General features: G+C 40.8%; 1 protein-coding gene across 8 annotated transcripts in view; it reads right to left on the reverse strand.

The window, feature by feature from the left end:
- The window catches only part of DOCK6 (dedicator of cytokinesis 6), a 2,991,519-nt gene that overhangs the window by 2,222,374 nt on the left and 751,202 nt on the right, over window positions 1-17,943 (reverse strand). For all 8 annotated transcript variants that reach the window (XM_044084603.1, XM_044084600.1, XM_044084599.1 and 5 more), the window contains exon 4: window positions 4,520-4,588. In XM_044084603.1, the coding sequence (XP_043940538.1) occupies window positions 4,520-4,588 (69 nt within the window). The remainder of the gene's footprint in view (window positions 1-4,519; window positions 4,589-17,943) is intronic.

The following is a 17,943-nucleotide window of genomic DNA, read 5'->3' on the forward strand; positions in this document are numbered from 1 at the left end:
GTTATCATCAAAAAATAGTTGCTTAACAGCAATCTTTCTAAACACATGCATATTATCAAGATACTCCCTTATTTTCTATTTACCACTCTGCAATTGCACATCATCTTGTTCTGTGAGATCCCCTCATTCTGGGCCAGTTTATCCTTTGTCAGTCCCTCTAAATTAACTGTTGTTACTTCTTAACCATAGCTCTTTTTCTTTTCTTTTCTCCTCATTTTTTAGACTATGCTTTAATTTTATCACCCTCCCTAGCTGTATTTTCGGAAGAATTTTCTATCCTCTCTAATACTTCACAAATAATTTCCACTACCCATGCCTTAACTTCCTCATTTTTTAAAAGATAGGTATGGAAGTGCCATTGTTTCACTTTTTGTTTTATTACCCTGCATTTTTACTTTAGTTATTATTGGTGCGTGATTGGAAATGGTTATTGGATGTGTATCAAAACTTTCAATTAAATGGACATGTTTCTGTGAAATATAATTTATGTCTAGCCTAGTCCAGTTTTTGTACCTTGGGGAGTAATATGTAAATACTCTCCAAACTCCTACTACTGAATTCATATCTTCCATACCAAATATTTTCAGAAATTTCTGCAAAAATCTACCCTCTTTTGTTATATTCTTCCTTCTGGGCCCCCTGATGCATCCTCACTGTTGCAAATGAAATTCCAGTCCCCTATCTATAAGTAATATTTCCTGATGAAAGCTGATTATTTCTCCCAGAATTTTCTTAAGTTCCAATGTAGCAGTTTTAGGTGGAATATTAATATATGCCAGTGTAATCCTCTACCCTTGCCAGTAGCCCCTTATTACTACACATATACCATCATCTTTTTTCCCCCTCTTCTATTACTATTAGAGCTCCTCTTGCAATTAACATAAGTACTCTTCCTTTTTCTTTGTCTCAGATATTCCACTGAATAACCACCCTGAAATCCTTTCTTCATCAAATTCACAAGCTCAGTCAATTTGTCTATTTGTTAATGCATCTCATGTAGCATAGCTATTTACATAGTTCACTACTCTTTCTTTTTTGTACATGTCTGAGAGACCTTTCACACTTAAAAATAATATGGGAAGCTCCATTATGGTAAGAAGTTAATGTTCCCAACTGTTATATATAACAGCTTTTTAATGCTTAGTTTCAGCTTTTGTGTTACATGCATACAATAACATTTGGCAGGCAGATCTTTTACATTGTTTCCTAATATATTTATTTTAACCTATATCACTTCTTACAAAAATTTTTGTTTTAATGTAAACCCTCAAAAAACACCTCCAGACACCCCCAAAACCTATTAACTCAAGACTAACACACAAACCTATGTAAATTTTCAACTAATGAAGTTTAACCCTTCTAACAGGAACAATTGCCCCAGATTGACAGCCACACTCACAGGCTTGAATTAACCTATAATGAAGGTTATCCAGCCTGGGCCTCTACTTCTAAGTGCTATCTGTTTTTGTCTTATCTTTATTCCTCTTCCAAATGTAGAAAACAACTTAAATGAATTCAGAAAACATTATCTCCTAGTCATTGAAAGAAAGTACTTTGATTTTATTGTCCCTTATCAAATTGTCTCCACAGAAACATGAGATCCACAGCTGCATTCCCTATGCATGCTGCACTGTAAACATGTATGTGTTATGGGGAAACACTCATCACTATTCATTACATTCAGAGTTCTTTTATTTGCTTCCCCTTAAAACTTACTACTAAAAATCAAGAAAAGGGCCTTAATCCAGTCACTCCCCTATACAAAAATAAGAAAAGGCATAGCAATTTTACTTGTATCATGCTCTTTTGTCCAGGCTTTCTTCTCATGTTATGTTGCAATGCCTACATTTCCTAAAACTGAAGAAGAAGAAAGAAAGAAGGAAAAAAAGGCTAAGTGTTTACTTTAGAATCTCTATCATAAATTAAATGAAAAGCTTTACTTTATAGCATGGAGTATGTCATGTGTTACAAAATACTGTTAAGTACAACATTTTGTTTTACTTACAGCTCTTTCTGTCCTCTTCCTCCTCTTAAATCTTCTTCCAAACATTAATGACCTGAGGTAGGACATATGTTTTGGAGTCTCCTAAAAGTTTAACAAGGTCAAAGTACAATATTTCCGGGTTTTCTTGTTCCATCACACATCACAAATTAATTAACGGTTTGTAATCCCACATTTATTCATCAACTTCTGAGTTGCTGGTTTTCTCAATGTTGATATCTACCCCCCCCCCCCAAATGCATTTCTAATGAACTTCTGGTTCTTCTAGTCAATTCCTGTGTTTTTCTCTCTCTCAAGCATTTTCCTTTGGAATACTGCAAAAAGGTTTCACTGGCATAGTCTCTCTACAGGCTTCATTATCAGAAGAGTAAGAATAATGATCCTCTTCTGTTTGATAACTCACTTTTTGTTGGACAAACTTTTGTATTTCCTCCTTAGCACGTTCTGCATCAAAGAATGATTTTGACTCTCAAGAAAAAAAATATTCTGAAAACAGCTGGCTACAGCAGTTTGAATCGAATACCTGTTTCTCAACATTCCCTGATTGCTAAAATAAATTTACTCCTCCTTCCTGCCTGGTGTACATGAGTAGTCATTCTCCACAAACATTCTGCTGTCTCCCACTTTTAGCACTTTGTCCTTCTGCCACAGTTTTGTCAGAATCAACTAGTTTTGTCAGAATCAACTCTTCTGCTGGTAGGATTGCATCTTTACTACTAAAGGTCTGTGTTGCTTTCCCATGTCCAGGTTTGGAGCATACATGCAATATGCCTTTTCAATTAACTCCTGCTGTGTAATACCAGTCCAGATGTTTATTTGTGCTTTCATAAAATTAATACAGTCTGTTCCTTCCATTTTCTCTGGTGCAGCAGAAAATATCAGGCTTTCTCTGTGTGCTCTGTCCTCTAATTCTACCATTTTTAAACATCTCTTCAGCAGTCTCATACTCAGCCAGCCTTTTCTTCACGTCGGCCTCTGCTTTTTGCAGTTTTATCAGCTTATCTGAATATCTGTTTAAAGCATAATCCATTTTTCCAGCCTTTTGTTGTTTGAATTGATATACTCCTTCAGTGTTTTGTTTAATTTTAATCACCTCTAAGCACACTTGACTTATTTTTTTTCCTCTAGATTACTGGAAGTCATGTCTTGCACCAAAGTTGGAGCTTGAACTGCTTTTTGCTGAACAGCTGCAGGATTCTTCCCAATCATTGTTTTCTTCTCATCTTTTGTGACTGACTTTCTTTCAGGTTCTCTGAATTTTTTTTCTAGCATCCAGGCAGTGCAATTACAAACCAGTTACTGAAATTTACAAAGAAAGACAAATTTAATGGATGACTTTTCTGAGTTTCTGTTTTCAGACTGGGAGAGCTGAAATTAAGCTGTTACTCAGTGTGCAGCCATCTTGAAAGGAGAAGACTTGAAATATGACTGAACAGTGAAGATGAGATTAACTGTACAGTCAAACAGAGAATGACATTTGCCAGGAATTCAAGAGAAAGTTGCACTGTATCTTAGCCATAACATCAGATCTTCTACACTTAAATATCCGAGATGATGTTTTATGACCAAGAGCTTTTTGAATGGATAAAACACACTTGTCATACTATGAAGTCATGGTGTGCTAAACAGTTTCTGTTTTATACATACCTCTTCCTCACCATGACAGATAATGAGAATTTAAAATACTCCCAGTGTAGTGACCAACATTATGTATTAAGTCTGCAAATTCAGTGAACCAAAATTATAAAAATGGACTCACAAATTGAAAATAATTTGTTAAAGTTACATTACCAGACAGCAAGTGTGCTGCTTCAATCTGACCTATGGGTAGGGAATTAAGATCCTCAGCACTAACAGTACACGCAAATATCAATAAATCAAATTATAAACTTGTGCAAAAATGCAGAAAATGTTAGTTTTACATTACATGCGACTTTCCAATTCTGGGAACATCTGGTTGAGAACTATATGTATGACTTTAACAGATATGGTGGCATAAAAAATAAACTGATTTATATAAATGGAAATATTTTATCAGATTTTTTTTTCTTTTGCATCAGAATATTAATATAAAGGGCAATGCAAAGCGAAATCAAGTAAAACAGACAAGGTGAATTATAAACAGAATAAAGGCAAATTCCCAGCCTAATCTCACCACACTGGCTAGATCTGATGCAATATTTTTATCTTCATATTTATCGATCTTTAATCTTTGCAATGTGGAACTAAAGAGAAAAATGTGGAATATTTGCTAACTGCTTTAACCACAAAGCTGTATTAAGGAATTAGTATGATTCAGAATTATTTACCATGGATATTTGTTTAAAAAAAAATCTTAACAGTGAATATGTGATGGATCAATTCAATGTGAGACACGTAACTTTTAAAACTGAAAATGAAAAACATTTCTCATAAAGAGGCAGAGTTGAGAGGCACGTCTCCCTTTATTTTACACATTTTTATACATTTGCCATTCAAGGTGCCCTAGCATATCAGAGATTTCATGCTTATACTTACTTTCTCCGAACAATTACCCAGTTTTCTTCATAAACTTGAAGGGAATCTCGAACATGAAGATCCCATTTCCTGCAAAAAGAAATATGTGACTAAAAAGACAAATCAACATTCCGTTTGGGCTTTACAACACTTGCAGATAGATTTTTATTAGTGTAAATTTAGTGAGAAAACAGTATTAAAAAAAATCAGAAAACAATCACTATAAGGCAATGCAAATTTGATCTTATTGTAGGGATTCAAATAATCATAGAATGCCTCATTTTCAATGAGAAGTTAGCTTTTTGCAGGAACTTGTAGGGATTTTGCCTTTGTTTCATTTCCAAGACAATTTGTGTAACCATGTAATGCAATGACTGTCTTAAATCAATTTAACTCAAGTGAAGATGATGACCATTCCATATTAAGTACCCTCTCCATTCCACCAAATCAATCACCAATCATCTAACCTGTAGAACCAGCTCAGGGACAAGTAGCATTCTACCCTAGCAACTTGTATTCACTAATGGGGTTACATCACTACAGTACAACTGTGAGAAGATGATCAAATTACATGTTGACAGCTGATGTGTGGGAGGAAGTTCAGGGCAGATCAGTGCTCAAACTGCTACCTAATGTAGATAACATAGTAACAGCATCACTCACGTAGTTGGTTAGGTGTAGATATGAAACTGACACACAACACTTAGCCACTCAACCAAATCTCCAAACAGGATGAAAAAAAAACTTGACTATGATTTATGTCCATCGGGGCAATAATGGTGACCACACAGACAGCATACCACATGTGTATATGTATATATACATATACATATGACATTCAGTCACCAAAAGATTATCTATTGTTTTTTTTCATTATTTTACAAAAAAATATTTATGCCTTTTGGAAAAAATAAATATTTATACAATGTGGTGCAAGATCACTTGTTAGAAGAAAAAAAGATGAAATACTACACGCTAACGTCTTTCTCAAAATGAGACATTTCCGAAGAGATAACATTATTTTTGACAAAAGTTAGTAATTGTCATGTTCTGAGTGCACAGTTTATCTTATTTCATAATTTCATAACCCAAGAACATGCAGAAGTATGAACCTGTCTGGCTTTTTTTCTATTAATGATATTTTCAGCTCCTCCAACTGTGTTCCACCGAGAAACTTTCGAAAAGAACCAGAGCAGACATTGTCTAACTTGCTAGAAAAAGGCCATTTCTAAGTAACCTACAAAAGCATAACTACAGTTCTTGAAGCCTTTCTAAATTGTTCAAGTTTTCCAGTAATATGTTTTTAGCGAAGTCACTGTACCTTTCAAATGAACTGAAGTTACTTTAAGGGCTGCAAACACAGTAAAAATAAGATGGCCTACAGAACATTTCTGATTCTAGCAGATATGTTAATCAAAACTTAGATTTATGTTTAAATCCCAAAGAGACTACTAAACAAGTACAATATACAAAGCACCCGTTTCAAGCAGTGGAGCTTGGCTGTTTTTGCAGTGGAGTTCCCAATCCCCACTTACCAAAATATATCAATACAAGGCTCACACTAACACTGAAGAAAACGGGCAACTTTCTACACGCTTTTGTACTTGATGAGCTGCTTGTCAATGAAACTAGATGCTCCACAATTGGATACTGCTGCCTACCACTAAAGTGCCTTTATTCTATAGGAATCACAAGCAATTCAAGGCTACGGAGTCTTGAGACCATTACACATTGCCAGTTCCCATGCTAGACTATACCTCCCATTTCTAGGAGGGCTAGGTCAGTCTTGCCTGGGCTGAATTTATGAAAACACATCCAATTATGCAGGTCCCACTTGAAGGAAGATAGTGTATCACACTGCTTTATCTGCAGGGGTAGTCTATTCCAGAGCTGAAGGAGATGCTGTCTTTTCACCTTGTTTTCTCGATCTGCTGGCAATTGTGATTTGTGAAGTTACACAGGACCCTCAGCTATTGGGTGCCCGATTGGTCAGGAAGCAAGTCTCCTCTGAGGAGCCTACACTTATGATTTGACCTTTTATTTTGCAATCAAAAGATTTGTCCTTTTTGCCATGTCACATGCTGCTACCTTTGTCGTTCTGCGGTGGTGGTGCTGCGGTAGCGTTGTCGCCTGACAGTAAGCCGCTGTCTGGTTCGATTCTCAGCTAGAGCATCTTCTGCGTGGAGACATGCATGAATGGGCGTACCTTCGTTGAAGGTTGTGCGTCAGGGCTGGTAACTCGGCACGTAAAAATCAACTACCAATCATTAGCGGACCGGAGTTCCGCTGTGGTGACCCCTAACCTACCCTCACCTAGAATGATGCCACAGTACAAAGACAAAATGATAGATTTTAACAATTGGCTAAAATTTGGTGTCATTCAAAGGGGATCCAGTGTCTGTCAGTCTGGGATGACATGCTCGAAAAGCCACGTTGCTTCGCTAGGGACGGCTTGCACCTGCACTGGGCTTTTGGATATTGGCAAAGGCTCTTGCCACCCCCATAGTGCCTTTTTTAGGCAAGGCTCAAAAGTCAAACCCACCCCCATAGACAGCACAAGGAACAAGAAACTAAGGGTAATGCTGCTAAATGCCAGAAGTCTTAACCTCAAGATGCACGCACTCGAAGCTCTCCTCAGTATGGAGAACATCGATAACTGTGCAGTGACAGAAACCTGGTTCAAGGCTCCAGAGAGCACCCCAGCACTACCAGGCTATACCTCATATCATGCTTTTCTGCCCCAAAACCCAGACCGAACCACAAAAGGAGGGGGAGTTTCCATATTTATCAAGGATATCCACACCTCCAGGTTAGTGGCATTGCATGAAGTATCGGAGACCATCCATGTGCAACTAACAGTGGGCAAGACTGCTTTTCAGTTTATAGCATCCTACAGACCATCCTCTCAAAGTCAGGAATCCCACTCGGCTTTCCTGAAAACATTGGAGAACATGAAGATCTCTCCGAACACCATTATACTGGGTAACTTCAACTACCCAAACATTGACTGGGAGCACTACTCAAGCCCCAGCACCTTAGCCCAAAGATTCCTGGAAATTATAAACTCAAATGCTATGGAACAACTAGTCACCACTCCCACAAGAGGGGACAACATACTAGACCTGATCATTACCAACATGGGGACTCTATGCTCCACACCAGAAGTATATCCCTCATTGGTAAGATCAGACCATAAATTAATTTCACTGGATGTCCACATCCCGACCCCAGCCCAGAAAACCACAGTGAAAAACTTCTCAAAAGCGAACTTCTCACTTCTCAAAACCGAAGTGGAATCCTTCAAGGCCCCAGGGCCAGTGGAAACTACGCCCCAAACTGCAGAATCCTATATAAATGCATTCTATGGACATCTCCAGGAATGCATGGATCATGCTATCCCAAACAAAACCAAGACCCAATCATCCAAAGGCAGGCTTCCAGTCTGGTGGACCCCTGCCATAAATAAACTGTACAACAGAAGGAGGAAGCTACTACATGATAGAGCAAAATCCCTAATAGGGAAGGCATCTCTGATCAGTACTAGCAAAAAATTACGATCCCTCATAAAATCCTCCAAGGCCAGCTTCGAGAGAAAAATTGCACAGGACACCAAAGACAATCATAAGGCTTTATTCAGTTATGTTAGAAACATGGGATGCAACTCCCAGACTTGTTCTGAGTTGATTCTAAACGACAAAAAATACACTGAATCCACAGACATCGCCAATATCCTGGCAGACAGGTTCAGTGCAAACTTCTCCCCCTCCCCAAAAGAGCAAGTATCTATCCCGGCAGAGGGCTGCCTCCCAAACATCTCAGATGCTCAGGTGAAGGCTGCCCCCTCCAAAGCAAAAAACACTGCTTCCATGGGACCAGATGGCGTCTCAGGTTGCGTCCTACATGAACTACAAGAGGAACTAATCCCTCAAATAAAACAGCTATACACTCTCAACCTCACTACAGGATATGTGCCCACAGAATGGCGTACAGCAACAGTGGTCCTACTCCACAAAGGTGGAGCCTCTACGGACCCTGGAAACTATCGCCCCATAAGCCTGACTAGCTTAGTCTGCAAGGCTATGGAGAGGATCATCATGGAGCTCATAAACAAAGACATTGGGGAGCTACAGACACTAGATCCTACCCAGTTCAGCTTTGTCAAGGGCAGATCCTGCCTTTTGAACCTGGTTGACTTCTTTGAAACAGTCACCAAAGCCATAGATGAAGGGAAGGTAGTCCACACAGCCTACCTGGACGTTGCAAAGGCATTTGACACAATACCCCACTCGGGCATCATAGATAAGCTATCCAGGCTAAATATAAACCCCTATGTCATAAGATGGGTCGCAAACTGGCTCAAAGACAGAACCCACAGAGTGAGAGTTGCTGGAGCCATGTCAGACTCGAAACCGGTCACAAGTGGCGTCCCACAGGGTTCTGTCCTGGGACCACTCTTGTTCGGTATATACTTTTCCGAGGTACAGGCAAACGTGGGAGGACTATGGCTCACCAAGTTCGCAGACGACTGCAAACTGGGCGCCATAATCAACTCTCCAGCTGACACAAACATCCTACAAAAAGGTCTCACAGAGACAGATAACTGGTGCCAGCGCCATGGTTTAAAGCTAAATGCCAAAAAATGTACAGTCATACCCTTTGGCAAAAACAATGTGTCCACAAATTACCACATAGGCGGAAACCCATTAAGTACAGAGAAAGTTATTAGGGACCTGGGGACCCAAGTTGATAGCAATCGCTCCTTTGAAAACCACATTGCCAAAGTGGTTAGAAAGACCTTCTACATAGCCCACCTCATCACGAAGGGTTTCACATCTAGATCAAGAGAGGTAATCGTGCCCCTTTATTCATCCCTCATCAGGCCCATCATAGAATACAATGCCCCTTTTGGGATGTACCTTACCCGACACCTGCATCAATTAGAAAGACCCCAAAAGTATCTCACCAAGAGGATCAAGGGTCTCAAACAGATGCCATATGCTGCTCGGTTAAAAAAACTCCAGCTCTACTCAGTTGCATACTCCTACTTCGAGGCGATCTATGCATGACATACAAAGCTATGTCAAATCCAGAATTAATGGACATGCTCCACCTCAGTAAATCTAAATCCCTTACAGCCACACGCTCGAGGGACTTGAACCTCAGCACAGAAATGAATAGAACTTGCTGGACGGACAGGTTCATAACCCAGAGGCTCCTTTCGCTCTGGAATAGAATTCCAGTTCATGTGAGGCAGAGCACCTCACTGAATCTCTTCAAGAAGAATCTCGATAAGTGGATGGGGGATCGTAGGTTTGTCCCAGGGATTACTCCCGTGTCACTATTAGACAGAGGGACAGTAAACTAAACCTTAAAAAGGGCACAGTATACTCAAATCAAGGGATGGCATAAGCCATACAGAATCGGGCTAGGCTTATAATTGCCCCAGGGCAGATAGCCTAGTATGAACCTATGAACCTAACCGGGAAAAGCCAAAAGACACAAACAAACATGCTGCTACCTTTGTCAGCAAAGGAACTGAGGTCATACTGCTTCAGGTTTGTGTTTTCTGTGGCTCACTTTGAAGACATTCATCACATTGTTCTGAAGTAATTACACAAACATTAGTGTATTTGGTTATCTAAGGCTCATTTCCCACTTTTATACCAAAGAAGGACAGTTTGAAAAAAAAGTGGTCTTAGTGCACAACTCTTTGGGATGTATAAACAAAAAAAAAGTGTTGATTCAGTGGCTCCAAACCTGATGTGATGCACTGGAACATTGTGATTGCATTGAAAAGGTCAAGTTCAGTATCATGCACAGTCAAGCCTTTAATCAAGTTTTACCTTTTCAAATAAAAACATGATACAGAAAACACCATCTCCCATTCAACTCACATTGTTTTTATACCCAACAGAAATTGGTTCAGTGTGATTCTCTCCATTATTTTACATAGAACACTGGGTCAGGTTGATTGGCTTAAAAGTGTTTGGGTCTGATGTGAGCTCCCCAGCACCACAGACTGTGTGTGTGTATACAGTATCAGCTTAATGGATGTGTATCACATGCTCAGTCTTTTCTTCAGTAAAGCATGCACCTCTGTCTCTTCATTATGCCAGTTTCTGACTTCACTTCATGTGACATACATATTGCATAGCATCAGAATAAAAATTAAGCTTGTGACACCAGGAGTCGCCTTCCTGCTAAGTGTTTATCCAGTAATCTCCAGAACTTTGCAGAAGACAAAAAAAAAATCTGGATCACAGTCACTGTCACTTATAACATTTGCCTGCAATCCATTTGAAGAAACCCGGATATTTTTTTTTTTTTTTTGCATTTGATGGAAACATCAACGATTCACTTATTTCTTATAAGACAATGAAATAAAGGTTTCAATGTCTATAGACTCGCAATTAACATTTTAAAAATCATTTTTTTGCATTCTGTGTGTTCTCATACAATATATAGTTTTTCCATTTTGCACACACACGCGCACACACAAAAACTCTGAAATGTCAAAATATTTTGATGTTTGCAATCATTAGTGTGTTCATTCTGGTCAAGAATGTTTAGATTTCTACCACCAATAAAAGCATTGACGCTGCATTGTTCAGATCCAGAGGTTTAGGCAGTGTCTGACTGCAAATGGAACTGTAGAAAATGCAGATAAACTTCAATATGCAAAATTCCTACATATCGCAGGGATAAAGGTATAACCACATTTAATACCTGTAGCCTCAAAAAGAATGAAAAACACAACTTAGCAGTAATGAACGGGAAGTTTCAATCAAGCTGTGGTCCAAAGGAAAATCTGCAATATTTAAAGCACTTGTTACTAGAAACCAAAGGGCACAAGTAAAGTACAGTTAAAATCACTGTTACAGTGGTTATAACCAATTGGTTTCTGTCACAGAAGGCTCAAACTCTAGAACTTTGCTCCCTTTTTTTGCTAGGTCAGGTATCTCCCTGAGATATCAGCAAGTTCCCAGTACAAAGTTAACACCTGCCAGTGTTATCAGTTCTTCCTTGCATATGAAGCCACTGGCAGGATTCTGTCACTTTACCCCTGGGTCCATTACAGACTTGAGAGGAAACTCTGCTACAACCTGCAATTCGGGTTTTTCAGACAAAGAAAAGAGGACTCTATGAATTCTGGCTCTACTACAGCCTCCTGGACTCAAGAGACTATAGAATCTGTACTTAATGCAGGTGTGGAGGTCATGGGAGGGGGAGTGAAATGGTACCCAGACCAGGCCTAGATCACCAGAAAATAAAGGTGGGAAGTTGAAAGCCATACAGCAGTAGTCCTTGTTGAACATCTACTATAATGGTAAGTTCCTTAATGGACTAAACTATGTTCTTCATATGAATCACAGCTGAAGTGTCCATAACAAAAGTACAGTTGTGTACACTTACCATAAATGTAGATGTTCGAGTGTATTCACTGTTGCAGTCATCACATTTGGGTTATCTGCTTGCAGTAGCCCTCAGTCGGCCTGATTATCAAAGTCTTGTGTCCTGCATCGGTTGCTGTCTCATCTTCCATGACGTTAGGTAATCAGGGGTATAAAGCAGGCAGCCAATGCCATTACATCAGTTTTTCTTGCCCCAGATGTCAGGTGCCCCACAAATGGGAAGCAAACAAATATATGTATGCAAGGTTATACCTCCAACAAAAAAGCAAATACACCAAAAAGCTTTTAAGCATAGTAAAGGAGAATAGAGGTATAGCCAAAAGAAGTCAGGAGGCTGGAGGGAGGGTAACCAGGACTGCAACAGTGAATAAACTTGAACATCTACATTTATGGCAAGTGTACACAACTGTACTATGTTCTTCATGTTTCACTGTTGCAGTCATCACATTTGGGTAGATTCCCAAAGCTAAGGATGGGAAGAGAAATTTAGATAGCATTAGGACCAGCTATAAGGCCCTGCAAGACTGCAGTGGCAAAGCCAGCTCTGGATTTAGAGAAAATTAGCAAATGGTAATGCTTGGTGAAAGTATGTACAGAATTCCAGGTGGCAGCTTCTAGGATGTCCCTGGTAGGGACACCTCTGAAAAGGCTGTAGAGGTAGATGCATCCCTGGTTGAGTGTGGTCTTATCCCCTGTGGGATAGGTTTTCCATGGTGCTTATAGCAGAAATGAATGCAACGGCCTATCCATTTACAAACAGTTTGCTTTGAAATGGCCGTACCCTCTGCCCCTGCAGCAAATGCCACCAGCAGTTGTTCAGATTTCCTTTGAGGATTAGTCCTGTCCGAGTAAAATCTAAGTTGTCTGTGCACATATAAGGAATGCAGTATCCGTTCCCCTTTGTTCTGTGGATTAGAAAAGAAGGTTGGCAAATTAATGGACTGATTAAGAGCCACACTGGATACTACCTTGGGCATGAAGGAGGGATTAGTCCTGAGGGACACCCCGTCTGCATGAAAGATGATGAAAGGCTCCACTGCCATAAGGGTCTGTAATTCAGATATCCTTCTTGCTGAAGTGATTACAAAAAGAAAGGCTGTTTTCCAAGAAAGGAATTTTAACTCTGCACTTGCAGCTGGCTCAAAAGGAGGTAAAGTGAGCTTTTCTAATACAAAGTTAAGGTCCGAGGCAGAAGTTGGGGCTCTCCTGGGTGGTCTTACGTTTTTGGCCCCTCTGAGGAAATGCTTGAGCAGTGGTTGAGAGAAGAGGGGTGGTTCTGTGTTGTAATGAGCCAAAATGGCTGAGGCATGAATTTTGATGGAGGAAAAGGAAAGGCCCTTGAGAAGCATCTCAGTTAAGTTTTGAAGAATCTGAGGCAAATTGGGCGCTGCTGTGCCCATCCCTTGAGTTTGGTTCCAGGAACAGAATCTTTTCCATTTTTCAGCATAAGATTTTCTAGTACTAGGCCTCCTTGCCTCCAAAATGATATCCAACACTGGTTTACTGAGAGATGGTAACGGAGAGATTAGGTAATTATCCAGGCTGCCAGGTTCAGGGTTTGAAGCTGAGGATGCAAATTCTGGCCCTCCTGCTGGGACAGCAGGGTAGTGGTCTGAGGCAGGTGCCATGGAGCCAGCAGTGACACACTGCGCAAGAGGGGGTACCAGTGTTGGCGTGGCCAGTCTGATGCAATCGGTATCATCCTTGGTTTGTCCTGTTTGATCTTTAGTAGTACTTTGGAGAGGAGAGACAGAAGAGGAAAGGCATAAACTGATAGATTTTTCCAGTTGAAAACAGGGCATCCACTTTCCAAGCTTGTTTGTGGGGAGTCCTTGTGCAGAATTTGTCCAATTGGTAGTTCTGGGGGGAGGCAAACAGGTCTATATCGGGGCTCCCCCATTTGTTTATCAACATGTTGAAAGTCCTTTGTTCCAGTTTCCATTCGTGTGGGTCCATGAGATTTCTGCTTAGTTCATCTGCCAGTGTATTTAACTTTCCTGGCAGGAACTGAGCCTGTAGATGCACTTGGTAGCTCAAAGCTGTGTTCCACAGAGCCATGGCTAGTCTGCAGAGGGGGTATGAGTGGGTTCCCCCCTGCTTATGTACCACATAACAGTGGTGTTGTCCGTCTTTACCATTAATTGTCCTGGAAGAATGTGGTCCTTGAAGGCAGTCAGAGCATTCTGTGCAGCTAACATTTCTTTTTGATTGATATGCAGGTGCATTTGACTTGGGTTCCATTTGCCCTGAATGCACTTCCCTGCCAGGTGAGCCCCCCATGCATAGTCTGATGCATCTGTTGTTAGGGTTTGGGCGGCAGGGGGTAGAAAGAATGATAGTCCCTTGTTTTGGTGGCAGGCCTCTGCCCACCAAACAAACTGTAGGCAAGGTATGACAGGAAACATTGCTTCTAGATCCTGGGAATGTTGACACCATAGGCTTTTTAGATACCATTGTAGTTTCCACATATGCAGTCTTGCATATGGAATTAGGAGAATGCAGTAGGCCATGAACCACAAGGCTTGCAGTATTTCCCTTGCAGATAGCAGGGTTTTTGTGGCCATTAGTTTGAAGTAAGTTGTCAAATTAATTTGTTTCTCTGGTGTGAGGAAAGCCATCTGGGAAGTTGTGTTCAAGCTTGCACCCAGGAATATAATTTGTTGACAGGGCACAAGATGTGATTTATTTTCTTTTATGATGTACCCCAGACAAGTTAGCACCTTTTGTACAAATGCCAGATGATTCAAAAGTATGTCCTGGCTTTCTGCCCGAATTAGACAATTGTCCAGGTATGGGTATATTTAAATATTTATTTGCCTGCAAAATGCAATGACTGGAGCTAGGCACTTTGTGAATACCCTGGACGCAGTAGATAAGCCAAACGGCAGTACAGAGAAAGTACAGTTGTGTACACTTACCATAAATGTACATGTCTGAGTGTATTCAGTGTTGCAGTCATTACATTTGGGTAATCTGCTGGCAGGTTGCCCTCAGTCAGCATGATTAACAAAGTCTTGGGTCCTGCGTCAGTTGCTGTCCCTTCTTCCATGACGTCAGGGGTATAAAACATGCAGCCGACGCCATTACATCAGTTTTTCTTGCCCCAGATGTCAGGTGCCCCCCAAATGGGGAGCAAAATATATATATATATATATATATATATATATATATATATATATATATATGTAGTAAGAAACACAAAAATATACCTCCAAACAAAAGCAAATACACCAAAAAGGCTTTTAAGCATAATAAAAGAAAGAAGAGGTATAGTAAAAGAAAAACAGGGGGCTGGAGGGAGGGTAACCAGGACTGCAGCAGTGAATACACTCGAACATCTACAGTTATGGTAAGTGTACACAACTGTACTATGTTTATCATGTTTCACTGTTGCAGTAATTACATTTGGGTAGATTCCCAAAGCTAAGGTTGGGAGGATGGATTTATACAGCATTAGGACCAGCTATAAGGCCCTGCAAAACAGCAGTGGCAAAGCCAGCTCTGGATTTAAAGAAAATTGGTAAGTGAGAATGCTTGGTGAAAATATGAACTGAACTCCAGGTAGCAGCTTCTAGAATATCCCTGGTAGGAACACCTCTGAGAAAGGCTGCTGAATTAGATGCAGCCCTGGTGGAATGAGATCTGATCCCCTGGGGGATACGTTTTCCATGGTGCTTATAACAGAAATGAATACAATGGCTTATCCATTTAGATATGGTTTGCTTTGAAATAGCCTTCCCCTCTACCCCTGCAGCAAATGCTACCAGCAGTTCAGATTTTCTTCGAGATTTAGTCCTGTCCAAGTAGAATCTAGGTTGCCTGTGTACATCCAATGAATGCAGAATCCGCTCTCCCTTGCTCTGTGGATTGGGAAAGAAAGTTGGCAAATGAACGGACTGATTAAGAGCCACACTGGCTACCACCTTGGGCATGAATGATGGATTGGTCCTAAGTGACACCCTGTCTGCATGAAAGATAATGAAAGGCTCCACTGCCATAAGGGCCTGTAATTCAGATATCCTTCTAGCTGAAGTGATTGCTAAAAGGAAGGCTGTTTTCCAGGAAAGAAATTTTAAGTCTGCAGTTGCAGCTGGCTCGAAAGGAGGTAAACTGAGTTTCTCCAATACAAAGTTAAGGTCCCAGGCAGGGGGGTTGGAGCTGTCCTGTGTGATCTCAAGTTTTTGGCTCTTCTGAGATACTGCTTTAGAAGAGGATGAGAGAAGGGGGGGTCTGTGTTATAATGAGCTGAAATGGCTGAGGCATGGATTTTTATGGAAGAAAAAGACAGGCCCTTATGAAGCATCTCAGTTAAGTATTGCAAAATCTGAGGTAAATTGGGCACTGCTGTGCTCATCCCTTGAGACGGATTCCAGGCACAGAATCTTTTCCATTTGTCAGCATAAGATTTTCTAGTACTAGGTCTTCTTGCCTCCAAAATGACATCCATCACAGGTTTGCTGAGGGATGGATGCTAAAAGTGAATTTAAGTGATTAGTCAAGCTGCAAGATTCAATGTTTGGCGCTGAGGGTGCAGAATTTGGTTCTCCTGCTGAGACAGTAAGGAAGGTGTCTGAGGCAGGTGCCATGGAGAAATGTGTGACGCACTGCGCAGGAGTGGGTATCAGTGTTGGCGATGCCAGTCTGGAGCAATCAAAATAATTTTTGGCTTGTCCTGTTTGACTTTTAGTAGAATATTGGAGCACAAAGGCAGAGGGGGAAAGGCATAGACATAGGTTTTTCCAGCTGAAGGACAGAACATCCACTTTCCAGGCTTTTTTGTGATGAGTTCTTGTGCAAAATTTGTCCAATTGGTAGTTCTGGGGTGAGGCAAAAAGATCTATGTCTGGGCTCCACCATTTGAGTGTCATGTTGAAAATCCATGGTTCCAGTTTCCACTTGTGAGGGTCCATGAGATTTCTGCTTAGTTCGTCTGCCAGAACATTCTGCTTTCCTGGCAGGAATTCAGCTTGTAGTTGTACTTGGTAGCTCAAGGCCGTGTTCCACAATGCCATGGCTAGTCTGCAGAGGGGGTAGGAATGTGTACCCCCCCCTGCTAGTTTATGTACCATATAACTGTGGTGTTGTCCGTCTTTATCAGTAATTGTCCTGGATGAAGGTAGTCCTTGAAGGCTGTCAGTGCATTCTGTACAGCTAACATTTCTTTTTGATTGATATGAAGGTGCATTTGATTTGGGCTCCATTTGCCCTGAATGCACTTCCCTGCCAGATGAGCCCCCCCCCATGCATAGTCTGATGCATCTGTAGTTAGGGTTTGGGTGGCAGGGGGTGGTGTGAATGGCAGTCCCTTGTTTTGGTGGCAGGCCTCTGCCCACCATAGGAACTCAAGGCGCAGGCAAGGTATGATAGGAATCATTGTTTCCAGGCTGTGACAATGTTGACTCCAGAATGCATGAGGCCATGAACCCCAAGGCTTGCAGTATTTGCCTTGCAGATAGCAGGGTTTTTGTGGCCGTCTGTTTGAAGTAAGTCATCAAATGAATTTGCTTTTCTGGTGTAAGGAAAGCCATCTTGGCAGTTGTATTCAAGCTTGCACCCAGGAATGTAATTTTTTGACAGGGTACCATTTGAGATTTCTTTTTGTTTATGGTGTACGCTAGAAAGGTTAGAAGTCTTTTTACAAATGCCAGATGTTTTAGAAGAATGGCCTGGTTTTCTGCCTGAATTAGACAATCATCCAGGTACGGATATATTTCAATATTTCTTTGCCTGCAAAATGTAATTACTGGAGCCAGGCACTTTGTAAATACCCTGGGCGCAGTAGAAAAGCCAAAGGGGAGTGCAGAGAACTGATAATGCATGAAGCCTGCTTTGAAGCGTAGGAATCTTCTGCAAGATTCCCTGACTGGAATATGCGGGTATGCCTCTTTTAAATCGAGAGTTGCCAACCAGGCATCCTTGCCTAACATAGGAAGTAACTGGTGAAGAGTCAGCATCTTGAATTTTGAAATGTCCAGAAAGGTGTTTAGAGTAGACAGGTCCAGAATTGGATGCCATGACTTGTATTTTCTGGGT

The sequence above is a fragment of the Protopterus annectens genome, chromosome 9.part0 (genome assembly GCF_019279795.1).
Source record: "Protopterus annectens isolate FY-2018-M chromosome 9.part0, PAN1.0, whole genome shotgun sequence".
NCBI classification, from domain to species: Eukaryota; Metazoa; Chordata; order Ceratodontiformes; family Protopteridae; genus Protopterus; species Protopterus annectens.